Consider the following 20,820-nt stretch of genomic DNA (forward strand, 5'->3'; position numbering starts at 1 on the left):
TGGTTCCCTGACTTATCTCCTATTCTGATATGTTCATCATTTTCCCTGACTTAACCTGGTAAAGAATCCAATCAATTAATTAACATAGTCAAATATGTAAAACTTTCTGTGAAACAGTTTGATTTTACGCGTGATCTAGCAATTTCAACAAATTTCCCTGACTTTTCTCTAGATTTAAGCTTTTCTTTTTTTTACAAAATTCCCTGACTTTTTTAAAGAAAAGAAAATTCTCTGTTTTTCAGGTAAGTGGGCACCTTGTTTATGTAAAACTGGGTCATGTTGATGCATTACATAAAAGAAAATTGACACAAAGAAACCTCTCAAATAGTTGTTACGAAGGTATCATCCTAAAAAAAGAATTTCAAAATAGGGTACTAGTCCGAATCAAGTTTAGTAAAGCCATTCTAAAGAATAAATGGAGATTGGAAAATGTAACTGTGTCATGCTCCATTTAGCATGTTTTTCACAAAAGCAATTTAAAGATCTTTAAAAACTCAATTCACATACCTTGACAAAAGCATTCACAAATGAACTACGCTATTCCCTTTGATACTACACAATACCTATGATGACCTATGGCTTTGTGTAAAATTATGATTCATAACTTCAAGGTTCTATGACCCTCCTACACACTCTGTCCAGTTTATCTTAGGTCTGATATCACATACCACAAAATCTTTCCTTTTACAATGCACTCAGATTTCGAAATAGCACAGGTGTCTGGCAGAGAAAAAGGAAGTGGAGAAGGACTATCCATAAATCTTAGCAAACACTTATCAAATCTGATAAGCTTAGATATATTTCATCCTACAAGTTTGCATTTTGGATAAAGGGTTTTGTTAGGGTTTGTTAGGATACAAATCAAACTGTATTACCATTGACTCTCAAAGTGCTTATCAAGTTTTTCCAAGAATTCCAGATGTAACATTGCTAGTGGCATAGAGATTGTGTCAGTAGAACACAAAGAAATAGGACTATCAGTGTCTCTTTTTGAACTAAAAACATTTGGAATTTCAAGAAAGAAATCACTTCCATCTTTCAAACCTTGAAAAGAACTGTTTTTGGTTAATAAACTAACTTATAGAAAAAAGAAAATTCCAGTATGGAAACAGTTGGCCCCACATTCTTTTTTAATCATTTCATCTACGTATTCAGTTTGAAAATCAAAGTTCACTCTAATTACAAAAAAGTACTTGCTTGGTAATTGAAACATACATCACTTGGTGAGACATTTATCTGAATATAAGAAAAGAGTGAACAAAATTAGTACTTACACCAGAGGATCTGTTTTCATGCCATGCCTCCTGTCCTACTGCAAACTAGTGTACACCACACACACACACATGCCAAAAACTAGCCATGTGCTTACATCTATTTACAGATTGCAGCACTGTATGGTATACTTATTCCTTGCCGCATGCTCTGGTAGACTTAACTACAAAGAATCTCTAATACTAGTCAGAATGACTATTTCCTCATGATTTTCCCCGCATAATTTTGTTTAGTCCAATCCTCAAAATCCTGTTGATTTTCATTTTCAGTACAACAATCCACAAAACTTCACAATTAAAGGGATTACACAGAAAATCTGAATTCGATGTGTAATTTCTTACTATAAAAATGTCAATAAGAACTGAAACTAACAACCATTCACAATATGTAATCATACCATTTATTTACAATATATATTATATCATTTTTCTAATAACTTAAGCATTTCAATGATAACAAGCAAAGAATGTAATTAATTAAATCATCTGGTTGACTAGATTTGAATATAAATCAATTAGAAATTACATGGGTCGATTACAGGTATGTAACTTCTAGGGCCGACAGAACACAGTACATTGTACGAGTAGAGTTTTCGTTCAGTATGATGAATAATGAACAATATTGAGAATTTCAACATTTCAAGGATCACTGCTTCATTAGTCTTTCAGTAAAATTTATAAAACAATAATGATTTAGCAGTAAAGCAGTAAATTAACGAAGCACATGTACAGTAGATATCAGAATCTTCTTTGTGATGTTTAACCGTTCAGTTCGTCGGACTTTTGTTGTTTTTGATAAAAAGTACCCGGCTCTAAGAACAGACTAGTGTAGAATTCAGGTTCAGTCAAGCGACAACGGTATTTGTTTGTCAGTTCCTGTATCTTCAACTTTCGACGAACGTGAGGAGGCTGATACCTGTAGAAAAATTTAGAATTAGAAAACTGAAATCAGATTTTTTTCGTACGTAAACCTCAAGATGAAAATATTCGAGGGCAATGGGACTTACACATCGCTTTCTAGTCTTTTGCGTTTGCAGATATTAATCGAAGTTTGACGAACCAAACTGCCCAGAGTTCTTCTGCTCACAATCATTCCATCGACTAATGGCCCAGCTAAACTCATTCTGAAGTCGAAAATGATTCATATAACTTAAAATTGCCACATATTTAAGGAAAATCAGTGGCATATGCTTAAACGAACTATACCTGCTGGTGTTTCCACGCATGCTGATACGGAAGAGACCGTTTTTCAAGTTGTGAATGTAAATCGTGAACAAATTACTGATATCTGGTACCCGATGACTCGCTCCACCGGGTCCAGTTTCAGGAGGCAGAATTGTAGAAGACAATAACTCACCTAAAATATATGAATCACAAAAAAACAGATTTGAAAAAATTTTTCTTAATGCGTATTTCCTGGTTTAAACTAAAGGCATATTTTTCATCTGACAACCCGCTAAACGCTATTCAAAGCATGATTAGCAGGTACCCGTTACAGGATCTTTTAATGAAAAATCCATTCAAAAATGAAGTCTTTTGAAGTATTTAAACTGTACTCACTCATGGGCACTTTTTCGCAATCTTCAAAATTTTCCACCCATATGATGCAGATTTTCGTGTCCGGTCCGGCATTATTCATTGAGTGTCGGCCATATTTTCTCTGCGGTCGCGATTCGGTCGGCGTGCTCGGGCTGTCTTTGTCCGGCTTCGGAGGAGCGTCGAGATCAAGCGATAAACTTTTCGGTTTTGGTATTTGACTTCCGTCTCTAGCTCCGAACGTTTTTATACTTCCACCGAGCACCGGAGAGCGATCTATTTCAATGAGATGCAATCAATGTATGAATTGATCTATTTGGAAAATGAGGAGGCTTAAAACATGCTAGAATTATAACCCTAGAATCAAAAAGATTACCATACTAGGTGGGTGCTTGTATCGCAAAACCTTTTAATCTTCTAGGGGTGATGGAAATATAAATGAGAATTTTTAGAAAATTTACAGATTGTTTATTTGAATAATTTTCGACCCATTTAACTTGATAATTTGAATATCATACTATCTATTCTAAGAGAATCATTCTTCACCTTATTTCAAATGACCAACAACAATAAAATTAACAACACTGGAATTCGTTTAAAAAGAAACAACAGGAAATTCCTGAAATATATACATTTATGAATATATATATATATATATGTATATATATATATATATATATATATATATATTCTTTTCTAGAAAAATCCACAAGCAATGAGTGTGTATAGACTTGAGTCAAATCGTGCTTCAATACTGAGTAAAAGCAGAAATACATTTCTAAAGTTTCATTAGACGTATTAAACTATAGCATTCACGATTGCAAATACACGTAACTGAATACAGAATCCAGCTCTACAGTTGGGAATAAGTACAAAAGAACCAAATGAGGAAATTTGATTTGACTTTTTAGTTAATTAGACAACTGTGGAACAGAATTCTGCCTGCCCAGTATTTCATGAAGAGAATTTTATGTTTCTTCTCTTTCCAAAAGCAATATTCATGAATTAAGCTATCAAATCAGGAAAATTCATTCTACATTAAGTTTATATCATTTGGGTCAATTAAATGAACGTTTCCATAAACCTGCATGATTCAAAGGTTTAATGTGATGTTCACTATTACTTTGGAAGGTATGACCATGGACATATAAACTAGATTATACGTCCATGGTATGACTGAATTTTGAAGACATATATAGCAAGTTTGAAAAGATGAATTGAGAAGTATTTAGGCGTAAATGAATTCAACTAAAATACGTCATTACCATCTCAAAAATACAACATCTACTCATTCAATTACTACACTGCAATGAAAACTAAATGTTTAACTGAGCGACGAAACTGGACCAAAATACTGGTCGAACAGAAAATCTGTTCCAATTTGATCAAGGACTTTAAAATGACGAGTCCACGATATAATCAAATTATTGAGGACAGAATTGAATCTATTCCTAGTTTTTCGCGTTCAGAAAACATCTTTTTTGTCCTGTATTCGGATCCGTTTGTTTTGTCTGCTCAGCGAACTCGGAATCGAAAGACATCAATAGATACAATATGAGTATATGAGACCACACCTTTACCGGGGTAAAACCGTTCAAAACGCCGCAGTTTAGTTAGACTGCTCACCAAGCCTGCAGTTGTAGGGCGCATCAGACGCGATAGACAGAAGGAGAAACATAGATAAATACGACAAAATCATTAGTTTGAATTTCGACGATGAATCGTTATTCTCAAGAAATAAAATGGAATCACGTTTGTTTTTTTTTATTGGGTCTCGTGCCAGTGCACATTATAGAGTTGATTATTAACAGGCTACTGAAATAGATAAATACCGGTATACAATTTGCCTGCAGATAAGAACATGGCTTCAGTAATGTTAATATTTACGAAATAAAGGAAACCGATGTCGAAATTATAAACTAAAATTCAAATTCATCTTGGCCGAAAAGGGGCTAAATAACATGCAGCACTGAAATAGGGGTTTTCCTGAATATGGAACATTACCGAAACCATCAAATTCAACATTAGCAATCAATATCTGCATATAATGTATAAGGGGGATTAAGCGCTAGTGCATTCGAATAATGGTGACATGCCATGCATCGGTGGAAGTTTGGTACCCGTTAGTTGAGTCTACTCGACCGAGACTGAGGTCTAGACATGCCAAAAAGAAATGAATTTCTGTCACGTATTCTAGACCTCTGTCTACGTAACTTGTGAAATCTAATAACTGAACTGTGCCGTGTACCTCTCCTTCTCGTGCGAACGAACACTTTTCACGTACTAACCTGCTTGGTTAAAATTCGACGAGGCCTCGATTGCCGATTTACAGGCCCTTCCTGGTAATTCAGCGGAATCTACAGAGGATATGCTTGTTTGTTTGTGCAATGACAGTTGTTCGGCGAGGTCCAGACTGGACCAGGAGGGAGGGTTGGATACGAAGCCGGTCGACTGGCCGTGACTGGACAACGCGGCATGAGATTGGTTCGGAGGAGTGTTCGAGGGCGAGGGTATCGGTGAGAAGCGTATATTGTAAGGACTACGAGGAGGAATCGGAGGAGGCAGAAGATGCGTCTGTTTCAATGTAACGGTCGGTCGGGTTAGGTCGGGTGAATATTTGTTGATGAGAGTACGATTAGGTATAGCTGGCGGACTCGATTCTCTAGACTGCGAAGAATTCGGTGAACTATCGGCTGACAGAGCCGGACGTGGTGGCGCTTTACGACGCGGAATCGTCAACTCCGTCGAAGGCGTCGGAGTCAAAACAGTGTTCGAGACGGATTTCGTGATTCCGTACGACGCTTTGGCCGACTGATTACCGGTGAGGTCTTGTAGAAATCTGCTCGGGGAAGCGGGGCGACGAGTGCGGGGGAGGGGCGGAGGAGGCGTGAGGGTAACGGATGTCGCTGAATTTGAAAAAAGAAGAAGAGAAAGACACAACACAACATCAATACAAACATGCTACAACAATATTGTATATCGACTATGCATCATTGTAAAACATACATCTAATAAACTATGATTACAATATATGAAACTATATCCAAATCTGCATAAACTACTTAATCATAATATAATACATGTGATAAACAATAAACAAACAGATCATCAATTAGCGCTCTATCTCTAGTCGGTTCATGGACAGAGAAGCATGCGTGCGTATAACATCCATGCGGGAGATTTAAATTACATACTATATGCACAATACGAGTACATCATCTCAAGTTAGTTAATGCAAAATTTCATAATTGTTGAAAGACTTAAGTTTCTTTGAAATATTCTGGGGGTTCCTACCACCCTTCTCCAGTCTAAGAATGACGTTTTAGACTGAGAAGGTGGTAGAGCACCAAGTTACATTATGTATCATAATAGATTTTGGTGTTAATTCTAAGCTCATGCCTGGCATACGCGCATAAGTATTTGAACGAAGGTATGTTAATTTAGGGGGAAAATTCGATATTGAGAAAGTGAAAAAATATAACACAAGAAGTCAATGGGGGGAAGTAAAATGTCTGTTTTCCAAGAAGTCGAAATTGTGAGTGATAAAGAGTTTAGAAATAGCTTAACTTCATCTGGGGCATTAATTAAAATTTGAAGCCAAGTGTTAAGAACAAAAGTGAGTTTCAATTCAGAATAGAATAGAAAACAGTGCCCTGCAGGCAAATGTCAGGAAAAAATCCAAAGAGGAAGTCACATAAATAGCCGATAAGAAACTGTACGTAGGTTATCCATATATCGAGTGAAGTAACAAGGTGACAGTAACAAATATGAATTTTTGACTTACCAGGGCCAGTTGAGTCTAAACTAGGACGTCTACGTTCACGGTATGTGTCCGGTGATGGTACCATGAACACAATCTCGGAACTGCAGTCGGCCCAATAGAGAACCTGCTGTCTACCGTCATACAGACCTCCGCCTGTGTTACAATGTGCAGACGGATCTGAAGAATTAGGAGAAATACGTTCTATATTATCAAAGATACCGGTAGATCCCATCAACATACGAACGAATGAAAGTCTTGTTTTAAATGTCAAAGTGACTAGTGAACTTATGTAATAATTGATATTTCGTACTCAGAGTTTCAGGATCAAGGATTGATACTGATGAGAAGTGTCGTCAGCTATATGGTCAAGTCAGTCTAGTGGGTAGGAGACCGCTACATAATGATTTACGGTTAAGTGTACCGATTCATACTAGACTCTCCATAGTGACAGCTATACGTTAGTGAATACATCTAAACAGTAAATAATGCCCATATTGGATCTAACTGGATTAAACATTACCTTCATCTAGATCGGATTCCTGTGTTTTCCAACTAGTTTGAGCGTTGCCAGTCCAACCAGCATGCTTCTTCACATCTACTGCCCATCCCAAGGCATAAAGGAACTCAATAAAGTATGGCTGCACATTTGCTCTTGATACCTTTAATACAAACATACAATGCACGAAGATTGATATAATTTGATAGGAAAAGAATAGTCGCTAACACTTACCACATTGCTGACTATTTCAACCGATGTTTTCTGTCCGGACTTTACGTAGAAGATATAAGCGGTGTCGTTCGTGCGGTTTGGGATTGAATCCAGCGATTCTAGGTTTGAGAAGAAGCCCGATTGACTCGAATCGAGCATGACTAATGACGGTGGAACGGTACTGTTCATAGGCTCCTGAAATGTATAGCATTTATAGGGGCAAAATCCGACGATAGGCTTTTTATAAAAGGAAAACTTAACAAACTTTTACCTTAAGCATTTCCAATGACAGGAAGCCATAATGTGTGAGAAACAATCTGGCAGTCTGAAACTCGTGACAGATGCTGAAAAGAAAGTTTCATCAGTTTCACATTAGCTGGATATAAGCACCTCTTTTTTAACGCACATGTATTTTGGAAGGTCAATTCTCTCACCTTGGAGGTTTACATTCGGTTTCAGGATCTGGATAGGGTGTCTTTTGACGTTCTTCTTTTTTCCGTTGGCTCACGTTTAGTTCGAATTCGGCTTGTATTTCGATGAATTTCTTAAGTTTTTCGTGCTCCTCTTTCTGTTCCGGCAGTACGACTGAGTCTAAACTTGGAATACTCCGATCCCTGAATATAAAATCAGAAGTTGCGCCTGAATTTTTTTGTTATTTTCTGTAGTTCCATTAAACCACCTCAGTTCAATTCAATAAATTCAAGCCGAAAACTTCAATGGTAAAATGTGAGTTAGAATTTATGATTACCACTAGCAGCACGTAAGTTTTTCATAGAAGATAACCTTAGGCAAAGAATTGGAGGAAAAATTGAGGACAAATCAGAGAAAGTAATACTGTACTTACGCTTGAGTCAGTTCGATTGAGTCAACAATTTCTGGGAAGAAACGATGTTTGATATTGTAATGTTTACCGATATTCACCGGCATTGGTCTTCCTGGATCCGACAGGTAGCATTTGGATGCCACCTATATACGTCAGAAAATGAAAAACACAGAGAATTTATCGTACGTTTGCAATTTCTGGCAAGTATGTAGATTATCTACATTGCACAACCCAGCAATGAAGATTTTACCTTGTGATATCTCGGTAGGTGTCTTAGTTGCATAGTCCAAGCATGTCGACCAAACGGACCTCTTATTACAGCTGTTACAGTTGGCAATGGATCTGAAAGTGATTCAATCAGCGCAAACTCCTATTATACAAGATTTTAACGAATACCTAACTGGTAATTTGAACTTCGATCAAATAAATCCACGTACCTTGTTCATTTCCTAACGGTTGTTCCAAAACTGCGACTATAATCGAGTTTTCCAGCACGAAATAACGGAAATTTGAGCCATGTTCCGGAAGTCCACCGCCTTTACAATATCTGAGCAACGACTCTTCATCCATTAAACAGCACGTTGATTCCGGTCCGCACGGAGGAGGGAATGCTCCCTTTAATGAGAAGACATTAACGTAACGATTCAACGTAGATTTAGATGATTACTCATATCGATAATACGTACAACTTGTTCGATGATAGTTGTAAGGACTGCTTCAGCACCATCGCGGACTCTCATCGAGGCCGGCATCAGTTCCTTCTCAGCCTTCAACTTAGGAACATCACTCGCGCGATTCTGGGAATAAAAAACATAGGTGAATCGAAATCAATGAAAACCCAGTTTGAAAATTGAATAGAAATTTCTTAAATCCACCTAAGGCAGTTAATAGGTAATGAAAGTTGATAATACACGATCTAATACAAATGCGTCGTAAATGTTCTTTCCCATTGATGTAGCAAAAAGCGATTTAGATTATTCAGTGAAGTCAGTCAAGAAATTCAGGTATAGAGAATTGCAATTTCCAGATTCAAGCAAAAAATACTTTCGATTCGGACCAAACTTTTTTTAAATTCGAAATATTTCACATTAATCTGTAAGAAACGTGAAACAATACAAGTATGCACAGACGACGCGACTACATCAATCATCTGATATCATATCGTGGGATCTATGAGGAAGGGATTTTAATCATTTGTGAACATCAAAAATCAATCTAAAACAAACTGGATTGGGAAGAAAATCTAACTACGGTTTCAACGAGAATACACGTACTGAACAACAGGTCGTAAATAAGTCATTGGACATGCGTGTATTTATGACTTCAGTTTTATTTCTCTTTATTTGAAGATAGATACACTTAATTTGACTGTTAACCTTACTTAACTTGCCCATCAAAATTTTGAGTTAAAAACCAAAGATTTATACCCGAGCCAATTTATAGAAAGATAGATAGGCCTAATAACGCACAAGACTATTATTAGATAGATGATATTCATATCACTCTGAAAAGTCAATATTGTTAAAAAGATTATAGGATATATTTTGATTAAGATTATAAAGTGTCGTTTGTAATACACACTGATGCAGCTGAAATGAATATTCAATGATAATACATTTATGTTAGTACATAGGTAGAAAAGGTCCTCATTAACCAGCGCTGACAAGCAAGAAAATATTATTTTGTCCACCTGATGTTCGTATTCAAACTCTTTGGATTTCAATGCCGAAAAGTACCGGTAATCGTATTCAGATGAGATAAATCGTTTTCAAACTTAAATACCATTCAATAACTTATACCCCCCTCAGTAAAACGTTTTGTAAGGCTGTGTAAGTAAGCATTAAGGGAATGGTGTACTCGCTGCTGGTTAGTTTGGACATAGTGGTCAGTATCTCATAATGATCTACGTACATACATATTCATCGTTGGTTTGTAAAAAGGAAGGCTGTTTCAATTGAGCTCGAAATACAACAATTTCCGAAAGTACGAATCAGATGTTTTCGCACGAAACTGTATCGAAACAATGATTTTGACCGTATTTCTCACCCTGACAAGCAGAAAATTGCCGGTACAATGGAATAAAGGAAGAATTAGTAAAAAAAAAAAACATGTGGAGCTAAGAATCAGTGAAAATTTTTTTAAAATGTAAACAAAGCCAGAACACAGTTGTAAGTGTGACAAAATGTACCTGCACAATGGCTATAGATTTAGAGTCTAATTTCAACGTAACATTCTCGGATGTATTAGGCTGAAAATGAATGCATAAAATAACGTGTACAATGTACAAACAAACAACACAAAACGAGAAGTGGCTGAAAAATACGCGCTCAACATAACTAGAAGACGATCCATCTTCCCATCATGACGTAGAAAACAAACAAGCTGTTTTGATGATGTTCGGATATGGTAATCCCAATATTCCGGCGGGTTCGTAAGTATAAATATGGTGGTGGGTTACATACGAAAAAAATTCCGAAAACCGAAATGAATAAGGAATAAATTTGAAAATATACCGAAAAATAAGGGGATAATGTGATACCAAGCTTTTATATATATATATATATATATGTATATATATATATATATATATATATATATATATATATATATATATATATATATATATATATATATATATATAATATATATATATATATATAATATATATATAATATATATATAATATATATATAATATATATATATATATATATATATATATATATATATATATATATACATATATATATATATATTCTATCATTATAGTGATTGCTCTTTCAAAAACGGAAAATGAAATTTTTTGCTTCCCGCACAAGGATAATCAGTTACAAAAAAATATTGTGCACAGAAGAATTATAGAAGAAAACGTTGTCTATGAACCTTCATAGTTATGATAACTGTAACTGTGGATCAGATTGGTGGCTATGAATATGCCGAATATCAATTTCGTACTCACCTGCGATTTGCTGCCAGATATTCCGAGTTCGACGACCTCCAGCACGCAATGCAGACATTCTTTATCCAACAGCAGGTAACTGTGACCGACGAGCCAAAGCGTCAAACATTGAAATGCTGCGACGATCATCGAATGTAAATCTCTCGAATGAGCCGGAGCCGGCCGACTGCATTGATAAACGATGAAATCGCAAATCCATTTCACAGTGCGCTTGCACATCAAGTTGTTCGGAGCATTCAGTGTTAGTTTAGCGAGTCCGCACAATACTTCCATCGCGGATAATGCGATATTCAGGTCAGTTTTCCACGTAGCCATTAAACGGTTACAGACTAACGAACAAACATGTCCAAACAGTCCATGAGATGTATCTGCAGATGAAATGCAAGATTAAACCTTAGCTATTTTCAAACTACATGCTTTACGCTATATAAAAGGTTCTGTGATGGTTCTCTACAGTAAGTAGACTCAACTCAAATCAGATTTCTGTCAAATGTATCGAGGTTTACTTACCATAATCTTTAGCTTTCAGGCCACTTTCTTCACCAATTGATAGGGCAGATGGGCGATTACCTGACAAACGAAATAAAAAATACGTATCCATAGCACCGACTGTCTTAGGCATTCTAATACAGTTGTTATCACCATAAACATAGATAAACAATAAAAATTCAACCAAATTGTGCTTAAACTAACCTGAGCAAGCACCAGCGCTGTCTTCCTGTAATGTAGTATTCTCAGCTGTTTCACAAGTTGCCAAATCTTGCACTAGGCACAGCAAAGCACCTACGATTAATAACAAATGCACTTATCAAATTCTAGTTACATGAAACTGAGCAAAAGAGTAGTGCAATTAAGGATGAATACTAGATACGAACCCAGCAACATATGCGTATTAGCCGGGTCAGATTCGATGGTTAATGCTCGCAGTAATATTTCCGTTATTCTCAATTTCAACGACATGAATGTAGTGATCTGATTTGCCACCTCTGGGCCAGGAAAGAGTTCTGTAAAATATTCGATATTTCTGTTAGGTGGCGTACAGAGTTCCTCGACGACTTGGAATACAGAATGAAACCTACTTTTGATTTCCAGGTTTTTGAAGTGTAACGGTAGACAAACCATACCGAAAAGATGATGTATGGCAGCTTTTCGCAGTTCAACACTAGGTATTTGATCTAAAGTCCTAAAACAAAATGAAAAAGTAATTTTGCAATGGTTCCTGTTCCTTTTATAACTGAAAATTGGGACAAATATGATGTTTAATCTTACTTGAATTTCGGCAACATGTCCGCCAAAACCAGTTCTAAAGCAGTCAGCAACTGAGGCACTAGTATCATCACACCATCCAGATCTACCCTCAGCAAATTACATGAATTAAACAGGATACTTGCCAATACTTGACCACTGAAATTCTACAATAAAAAAAAATTGTACAATTGTTTTTTTTGGTTATTTTTGGAAATGAACTTTGATACGTATATCTCAAGACATTTCAAGAGGGTTAGAATTAATATTTTAACTGAACATGTAATATCCTGAAGTACTGAAGACTCATCCTAAATTGGTACTGTTTATCTCGGTAAACCATTAATTCAGTGGTTTTGTAAGTAAATTTTCATCATATACACTACCTAAACACAATTTCTAATTCGGTAACAACCTAATTTGGAAAAAATCCTGGACCCACCTGTGACGATTTTGGTGTAGTCTTACTGTACAACTACAAACTAGATGAAAATTAGTAATTGCCTATTCTTGGAGTCTCAAAGGGTTTTGGCATTTTGGAAAAATCAAAGGAGTTTCAAGCACCTTTAAAAGCATTTTCCGTTTTGAAGGAGTTTTTAAGGTAAGGAACCAACGAGTCATAAGCCGCAATCACACAAAGACGATTTGGCCTTGGCCAAATTGACATGGATCAGGCTCGTGCCTAATTAGAGAGCGCGTTCACACGCAAACCATTCACTCGATACTAAACAATGCTCAAACAAAGCGAAGTGGATCATTTCCGGTACCAGTTGCAATTCAAACGCAATCATTTGTCTGGTGCTAAAATTTGGCCCGAGCCAAACAGGCTCAGGCCCATTTGGCACCCGTGTGAACAGTTGTTCCGGGCCAAATTTGGCACAGGCCAAAAATGCTCGTGTGATCGGGGCTATAGGGACCCTGTGAAAAGAACCACAACTGAAATACTGTAAAATGCTTACTTCGTCGACTCTCAATCCGTAATAGAGAGCTATGTAGAACCGCGACAAGTAAACAGGTAGTATCTCTTCACCAGTTTTATGAGCACAGAATATCCGACACAACGTACCGCAGGCTTCCGCTCGACCAGTCTCATTATCGGCGAGTACTTCAGCAGAATGAGCTCCTTTCAGCACAGCATCTACCGGCATTGAACGACGACGTATATTATCATCATCATTGATGAAACTAGTACGTCTCGATGGCGGAACTGATGATTGGATACAAGAAATTTGTCGATGAAAATAAACAATTTTTGTTGGCTTTTTGTTCAAAATTTTAAAAAATTTCAAAATTCTTGATTCAAAATTTCTTTTTCTCTTTAATTTCAAAACAAAAGAATTATTTCTAATTGTAAAAAATCCAATTTTTTTGGCGAAAAGTAATGAGAATTTGTCAAAAATTCAAAATGATTTTTGTAAAAACTGTCATGAATTGTGCGATCGAATTCATTATTATTTTTCAGAAAATTTCGCATCAATTTCTACTCTTTACTTGCTGAATGGAATTCATTTTTGTACACACAACATCGCTTTTCTATGAAAACTAGAATGAAAGCCACAACGAGAAAATTCCTGCAACCGAAATCAAAACGAATACAGACCACCATCGAGCCATGCTTACACATATCAATGATCAAAACAAAATAATTACGCAAAGAAAAACATTATTCGGACATTAAAGCCCTCATGGGCTCCAAACCTAATGGCATTGTTCTTCTGGCACCATAACATGGCAGAGTCACAATGTCATTTGGGTTTGAAATACTGCCATTGTCAGAAATTGGTAATAATAAAGAGCCACATTAAAAGGGGATAAAAAATTGCTGTAAAAATAAGGTACTTAAACGTTTCACCACTGACCAAACCAATCCAGATATTATGAATAAGCTATCAAAAATTATAGTAATATCAAATGGTTCAGCAACATTTTACTCTTAAGACTTTAAGAGCCATCTCCCTGTTTATGCATGTTAAAACTCAATAACTGAAATAGATTTTTTTTTCTGGTAAACTTTCCCTCCCTGTATGCGTTAATACTGAGCGGCAGCTTCTTGACCCTTATCTTGACCTCGAAAGTTGTGCAAATTGATCTTATTGATACAACGATCAGAATATTATGTCCATTCACCAGTCCATATACAACGTTAGTCTTAGCAATTAAAAGTACAGTTAAGCATTTAAATGAATAGACAAGAGGTATGAGTTTGATTTATATAACATAAAAGCGCATATTAAATATACAGGTGTAGCTTTATCTAATATAAGAGACCAATAGACCAGGTTGCACGTTTTGCAATAGAAGTGAAACATGCAAACCTTTCGTTTCGATAGAGATTGTACTCACATATTGCATATGGACCTGAATACACATGCTCTGTTATGAACAAATACAAACTTTTTCACATTAATCTCAGATTCTACTGAATCGAAGGCAAAATACACCCTTTGAAATACACAATATGAACACAAGGCGCCAGTTAATGAAAAGTTGCTTGAAAATAACTAGAAGACCGATGCAGCGGTCAACTAACAAGCCTTCAGCAACTGGCGTACTCAACTAAATACAATAAAGAATGAAGGTTGTATGCATATAAAGCATGCTGAAAATTGTACATAATGAATACTATGGACAGAGGCAATAATAAACTATATGCTGCTTTCGAAAACTAAACATATTCAAATCTTTGACAAAAGATGCAAAAATTGGCATTCAAAATAAGATAATGAAGCACAGAGAGCAAAGTGTTACGAAGGGGAAACCTTACCGCTGTTACTGCCGTGACTACCATGAACTCGTACACCAGTGAGCGCTGCCTCGAACAACCAAGGACCAAATAAGTGAAGTATACTGTTACATTTAGGTCTACCAACGGCGAACGGCAGCTGCGCTTCTAACATAACCGGCGGTGGCAAACTTGAAAGGCTGGTCGTAGACGATTGTTTAGGAATGTTACTATTGGCCGTGGAGGCTTTCGAACCTGAAATGACCCCAAAACGATATTAATCAAAAATGTTTTAACAAATTCGCATAAACAGTTAATTTGAAAGTGAATAATACATACTTTTGCTGATTTGATGAGAGGATGTCTTCGCTTGTCGTTTAGTTGGTGGTGTGGCAACCGTGTTTGTATCCGATGTTTGTCTCGATAGAGAAAAACGCCCGAATAAGGAATCGCAATCACTTTGAGGATGCGGAACTCCTGCAAAACGAATACATATTTATGCACAAATATCTCAAAATGTATGTTGAATATAGTTCGTCTACGTTATCGGTATGTTGACAGGTGCTCTTTCAATAGAGATAGAAACCCATTACTAATTACATCAATACACCGCGATGTGGTGCACTTGTAAAGTTAATCATCGATTTATACACTGTACCGTGGTGTAGACACGCTGAAAAGGTTAAGTGGGTCCAACACGAATGATAGAGAGATACTCACCTAGAAACGCATCCACCAATATAGCCGTGCCTCGCATAGCGCGAAAAAATATCGACGGCAAAATATTCAAGCACTCGTGCTGACCGGGATCGATAACCGCTTCGCTAGTCAACGCCATGTGTAAGAATTTCGGAGTCTGTCCGATGATGTGTTGTTTAGCGAGGTCGACCGGATTACTGAGGATATGCAGAAAACGAAACCACGATTGCGCAACAGCATCTTTCTCCATATCGATCGGAATGATCGATTTATCGTCTTCGGCTAAAAATACGAGTATGACAAAAAAATTGAAAGAAACGATTAGCTATTCAACAAATTTGATGCCACCGTAATATTACGGTACTGATCTTCATTGCAATAATGAATATACTCGTAGACTGGAGCAATGTATTACATAGTCAGCAGTATTACATAGTTTATGAACTCCTTTTGACAATACATATATAGTCAAAAGAGATTGCACGGTAAGTCGCCATAGTTGAATCATCATTATGTTAACGACTTATTCAAATGCGAACTCACCATCCGCTTAGCAAATTGAATTGGAAATACAAATCGGGACTCCAAAATGTAGGAGACTCAAGTATTTTTGATGATGACTTGGCAAAATTGAAAAATTGGCAAAATCAACGTACATATCATTAGTTCCGGGTAATCGGGTCCGTATATAAACTTCATCAGACGAGAGGTTAACGCTGCATTAACGCGATGCCACTGCATAACCAGTGCTTCGTGGTGACGCCAGTTCGTACACATATCTCGGAATGTTTTCCACAACGACGGCGCTGGAAAGCATTTCGCGCACGCTATCAACCACATCTCAAACAGAACGCTTAAAACGCGCTCGCACAGCTGATCGCCGATATCATCTGAAAATAAGTAACATTCAACTTTTCGGCAAAAGTTTTTCAAACAATTTTTCTGTTAGATAGATTCATAAGCAATCGTGATGCTAAAGAAAACCAGCATGTGGGCTTTGATAATAAGATATGGTTGAGGAAAAATGCCAGGTGCATTTCCAGTCAGTTTTCCAACGCAAAAGATTTATGTTACTAACCTTTAACTTTTGGTGGAGCCAATAAAGTATCATTTATAGCCAAAAGAAATTTAAGTAGCACTTCCCAGGTTTCGCGGGATAGGATGTTTGAAGCTGGGGCAACAGTCTGCAATGTTCGTAAAACTCGATGACACAAAACGGTTTGACGTTTTACGTATTCCTGGCCTGAAATTTGAAAAAAAAAACACCTCCAAACTTCAGTAGTTTTTCTTTACTTTCAAAGGGGATTCACACCTACCATTAACGCATTCAATCCTTCTAGCTGATAACTGGGTAACATATTTAAAGAGCAAGTTCCCAGTAATGAATGAATTTTCTAAAATTTCATTCCTTTGCAGAAAATAATTTCTTATAAGAATGAATAAGAAATAACATCACACAACTTTATGGACTAAAGGAATGGGATACTGCTTGTGAAAGTGATTGCAGGAGAAATCATGCAACATAGAAAGCTTCGGGTTATCTTATTTGGGAAGTATATATCATATAACAGGGTCCCTACAGATCGGCTCAGCTGAGCTTGATAAGAGGAATCTTCAAGGAGTTTCAAAAGACAAAATTTCAAATTTCGAGGAAGTCTCCGCTTCACTTTCTCATGTTCCAATTACAGTATACTCCTACGGTAAATTGGTACTTTTTATCTTGGTAAACTGGTTTCTAATTCAGTAACCGCCTAATTGGATAAAAATATCCTGGTCTCAACTACACAACTACTGTATACCAATTTAGGTAGTACATGTATAATGAAAAATTTCTAATTGCATTTTTTCTCAAAATTGAAGGAGTTTTATAGGAGTTCCTGGGTATTTAACTCAAATTAAAGGAATTTCAAGTACATGTACCTAGAAAAGCATTTTCCATTTAGAAGGACTTTTAAGTCGTAGGGACCCTGTAGGCCTATAGGATAAATAGGATTATTCTTATGTATAAATTATAATCACAGAACAAGGAAGACAAACAAATAAATATGTGGACAACACTTACGAATATTATTTGACATACCAGCATCGCTACGAGGTATAAATAAATTGTAGAGATGATGCAACATAGTTTGACAGTACTTGTTCGGATCGTCGTGCACGGGCGTCGGTACGCACGGTTTCGGACTTGCATGCAACGCGTAGAGCCACTCACAGTAGACGTTCACACAATCTCTGATCGTATCATGTTCCGTCAGTGGCAGGTTCAAACCGTAGCACATTACCTACAGAGCAAACGATAATGAACGATTTCATTCCTCAAAATGAAACTGAATACAGAGGACTCAAATCATTTGATTTCAGACCCAATAATATAGGCCTATAACAACCAATTGCCAAATGTGACGTATTCAGTTGGAGACTTTTGAAAAATCTTTGTCAATTGAGCCAAAAATCTGAATCTGTGAATGATCCATTATCATAAGAAAACTGTTTTGACTGTGGTAGCCTACCCAGAATTTGGTTGGACTGGAAACCCCATCAGTTGCTAATGCTTGTCTGTCTGATCAAGGCTGAATAGAAAATTTCTCATCGAAACTAAGATTTCCAATTATGTATTGAAACTTTGATTTAACCATAATTCTGTAAATTCGACCATCCAATATTTCATGTTCTTCAATTTACGATTTCAAAATCTAAGGCACCTGTTTAGCACCCAGCAGGTCTCCGAAGTGGTCCAAGTACATTTTACACCACCCAAGTACATTTTACACCACCTTCTCACTATGTGGCGCTAGTGTTACTTGTCACTAGCATTATTGTAAGGTAAGAAACATATAGGTGATACCTAAACTGCAGTGAGCCTAGCTCAAAAGTAGGTATTGATTATTACCTCCATAGTCCATTGTACTTCTTTATCGCTGGTTAGTTGACTGGGCTCACTACTGGAAACGCCAAGACTTAAACTTTGAGCAAGGTGTTTCACAACAGAGCAAGCAACCTCGCGTCCAACAGCCGATGGAAAACTGTGCAATACGCTATTATTACTATTGTCAGTCTGAATAGCCGTTTGCAGGGATTTCCACTCTGAATACATCTTGTCAATTTATGAATTCCCAAAAATGGGTAACCTAAAAGAAGAAATAGACAACTAATGTCTATTTCAACCTGACTTGAGAGCATTCCGGGTGGCCTAGCTCGCTAATTTTTGGTAGTACATACCTGACAAAGGTCTTAATAGGACCAGAAAGGACAGGCAGTCGACCTAAATCATCATTTTTTAATCCATTCGAAACTGTATTGAAGGATATCCAAAAAGTCTTCACTGAAAGGGGTTCCTGAGAGAAAAGAGACTCCATGATTTGAAAGTTTAACAATATGTTTCCATGCCTACCAACTGAAGTTTGGTACGTAGGCATGGAAACATATTGTTAAACTTTCAAATCATGGAGTCACTTCTCTTCATTTAACCCCTTTCAGTGAAGACTTTTTGGATATCTTTCAATACAGTTTCTAATGGATTAAAAAGTGATGTTTTAGGTCGACTGTCGGTCCTTTCTGGTACCATTAAGACCTTTATCAGGTATATACTACCAAAAATGAGTGAGCTAGGCCACCCGGAATGCTCTCAAGTCAGGTTGAAATAGACATTAGTCAGTAGCCTAACCTGTCTGTGGTTTAGGCCTAGTTTAACGATTGCATATTTTCACAAACATGGGCGTCCCTAGGGGGGTTCGTTACTTTGAACGAACCCCCTTTTATGAATTTTCAAACATCGACGAATGTCGGCACATGGTCTGCATTTGCTGAATTAGCAAAATCGATACATGCAAAGTAAACGGGAACCAGTCTACCCATCGGCCTCAGATTGCACCAGAACGCGCCTGCTTGCACGAAATCTTCAAACATTTTCTGGCGGATTTTCCCCCAGAACCTCTTCTATTCCTAAAAACGAACTCCCAAAAAAAAATCCTAGGGACGCCTATGACAAACAGTTGTTGTTGGTGGTGTAAAAGGCCATCCAATTGTATTTTTGATAAAAAAGCTTCCAACCAACGATAGACTAACTAAAGTAGGCCATAAAGTGTGAATTAAGATTATATTGCCGTTGGCAGAGAATAGACATGTGGATGAACTATTAAGACATAACGTTACCAACAAAATAAATTAGTAAATCTTAGACATTTTATACATTTTTGACCATTTTGATAGATCCCATAAAAAAGTCAATTCAAATACGCTACTTTATTTGTGGATGCGCTGAACTTGATTTTCTCGGAGCCAACCCATAAGGATGAAAAATAGACTGGTTCAGCAAACTGCGCCTCTGGGTTTATGGTTTTTCCATTTAGGTCTGTCTGCAGAGTTTCCAGAACCTGTCATGTCAGGGCCCAAGACCTGACATGACAGGTGGGACCTCAGGTGACAGGTCGATTTGCTAAAATGAAAATCGTTATGACTGAACCGATGATAGGCGATTAGAAGATATGATAGGCGCGGATTTAAAACAAATGATAGCCGATAAGAAACAAAAAGAACATATCTTAGTGCTTTCTGAATATATTATTCAAAAACAAAAAACAAACTATGATGTGTTATGAATTCATTTAAGAATTTATGTTTGCCTTGTAAAGATGCAATGATTGTGAATTATTTGAGAACATTGAAAGAAATTTTTACAATTAATTTATTTTTTTGTAACATGAAACATGAAAATATCAAGATCAGGCAATGATACTAGTAGTGCCTTATGTAATCATAATCAGCATTAATAACAATCATTATACTCACTATGATTAGGCCCTATATTATTATATATTATTATTAATTACTCGCAATATAATTAATTCACCAAGTGCACATACAATTTAAAAACATTTCAGTCCAAGCTTATAAGTTGACATAGATAAATTAGACATAACACTGATTAATTAGTGAGACCTCACACGGCAACGCGCGCCATTTTGCAGAGCTTCTCGAGACCTGTGGTGACAGGTCTGCATTAAAACTGATGAAATGAAGGAAAACATTAATTTTTATAGTCTCTTTATAGTAAAGAGTATAATATAAATTGCTAACCATGGATAGAATTAATCT

General features: G+C 36.7%; 1 protein-coding gene across 1 annotated transcript; it reads right to left on the bottom strand.

The window, feature by feature from the left end:
- Nucleotides 1-1,688: 1,688 nt before the first annotated feature.
- Nucleotides 1,689-19,939, bottom strand: LOC141899473 (ral GTPase-activating protein subunit beta-like). Its single transcript, XM_074785824.1, has 31 exons — nt 19,879-19,939; nt 18,617-18,854; nt 17,789-18,008; nt 16,805-16,969; nt 16,383-16,616; nt 15,748-16,008; nt 15,367-15,504; nt 15,070-15,282; nt 14,649-14,678; nt 13,265-13,512; nt 12,330-12,472; nt 12,140-12,243; nt 11,936-12,064; nt 11,754-11,843; nt 11,571-11,630; nt 11,061-11,428; nt 10,291-10,350; nt 8,789-8,899; nt 8,540-8,717; nt 8,353-8,444; nt 8,124-8,245; nt 7,714-7,893; nt 7,551-7,623; nt 7,301-7,474; nt 7,091-7,229; nt 6,592-6,747; nt 5,096-5,713; nt 2,832-3,083; nt 2,478-2,628; nt 2,279-2,395; nt 1,689-2,187 (listed from the first exon to the last, which is right to left on the bottom strand). The coding sequence occupies exons 2-31, from the start codon at nt 18,818-18,820 to the stop codon at nt 2,031-2,033; spliced, it is 5,187 nt and encodes a 1,728-aa protein (XP_074641925.1). The 5' UTR covers nt 18,821-18,854; nt 19,879-19,939; the 3' UTR covers nt 1,689-2,030.
- Between the last annotated feature and the right edge of the window lie 881 nt (nt 19,940-20,820).

The sequence above is a fragment of the Tubulanus polymorphus genome, chromosome 1 (assembly GCF_964204645.1).
Source record: "Tubulanus polymorphus chromosome 1, tnTubPoly1.2, whole genome shotgun sequence".
Taxonomy (NCBI): Eukaryota; Metazoa; Nemertea; class Palaeonemertea; order Tubulaniformes; family Tubulanidae; genus Tubulanus; species Tubulanus polymorphus.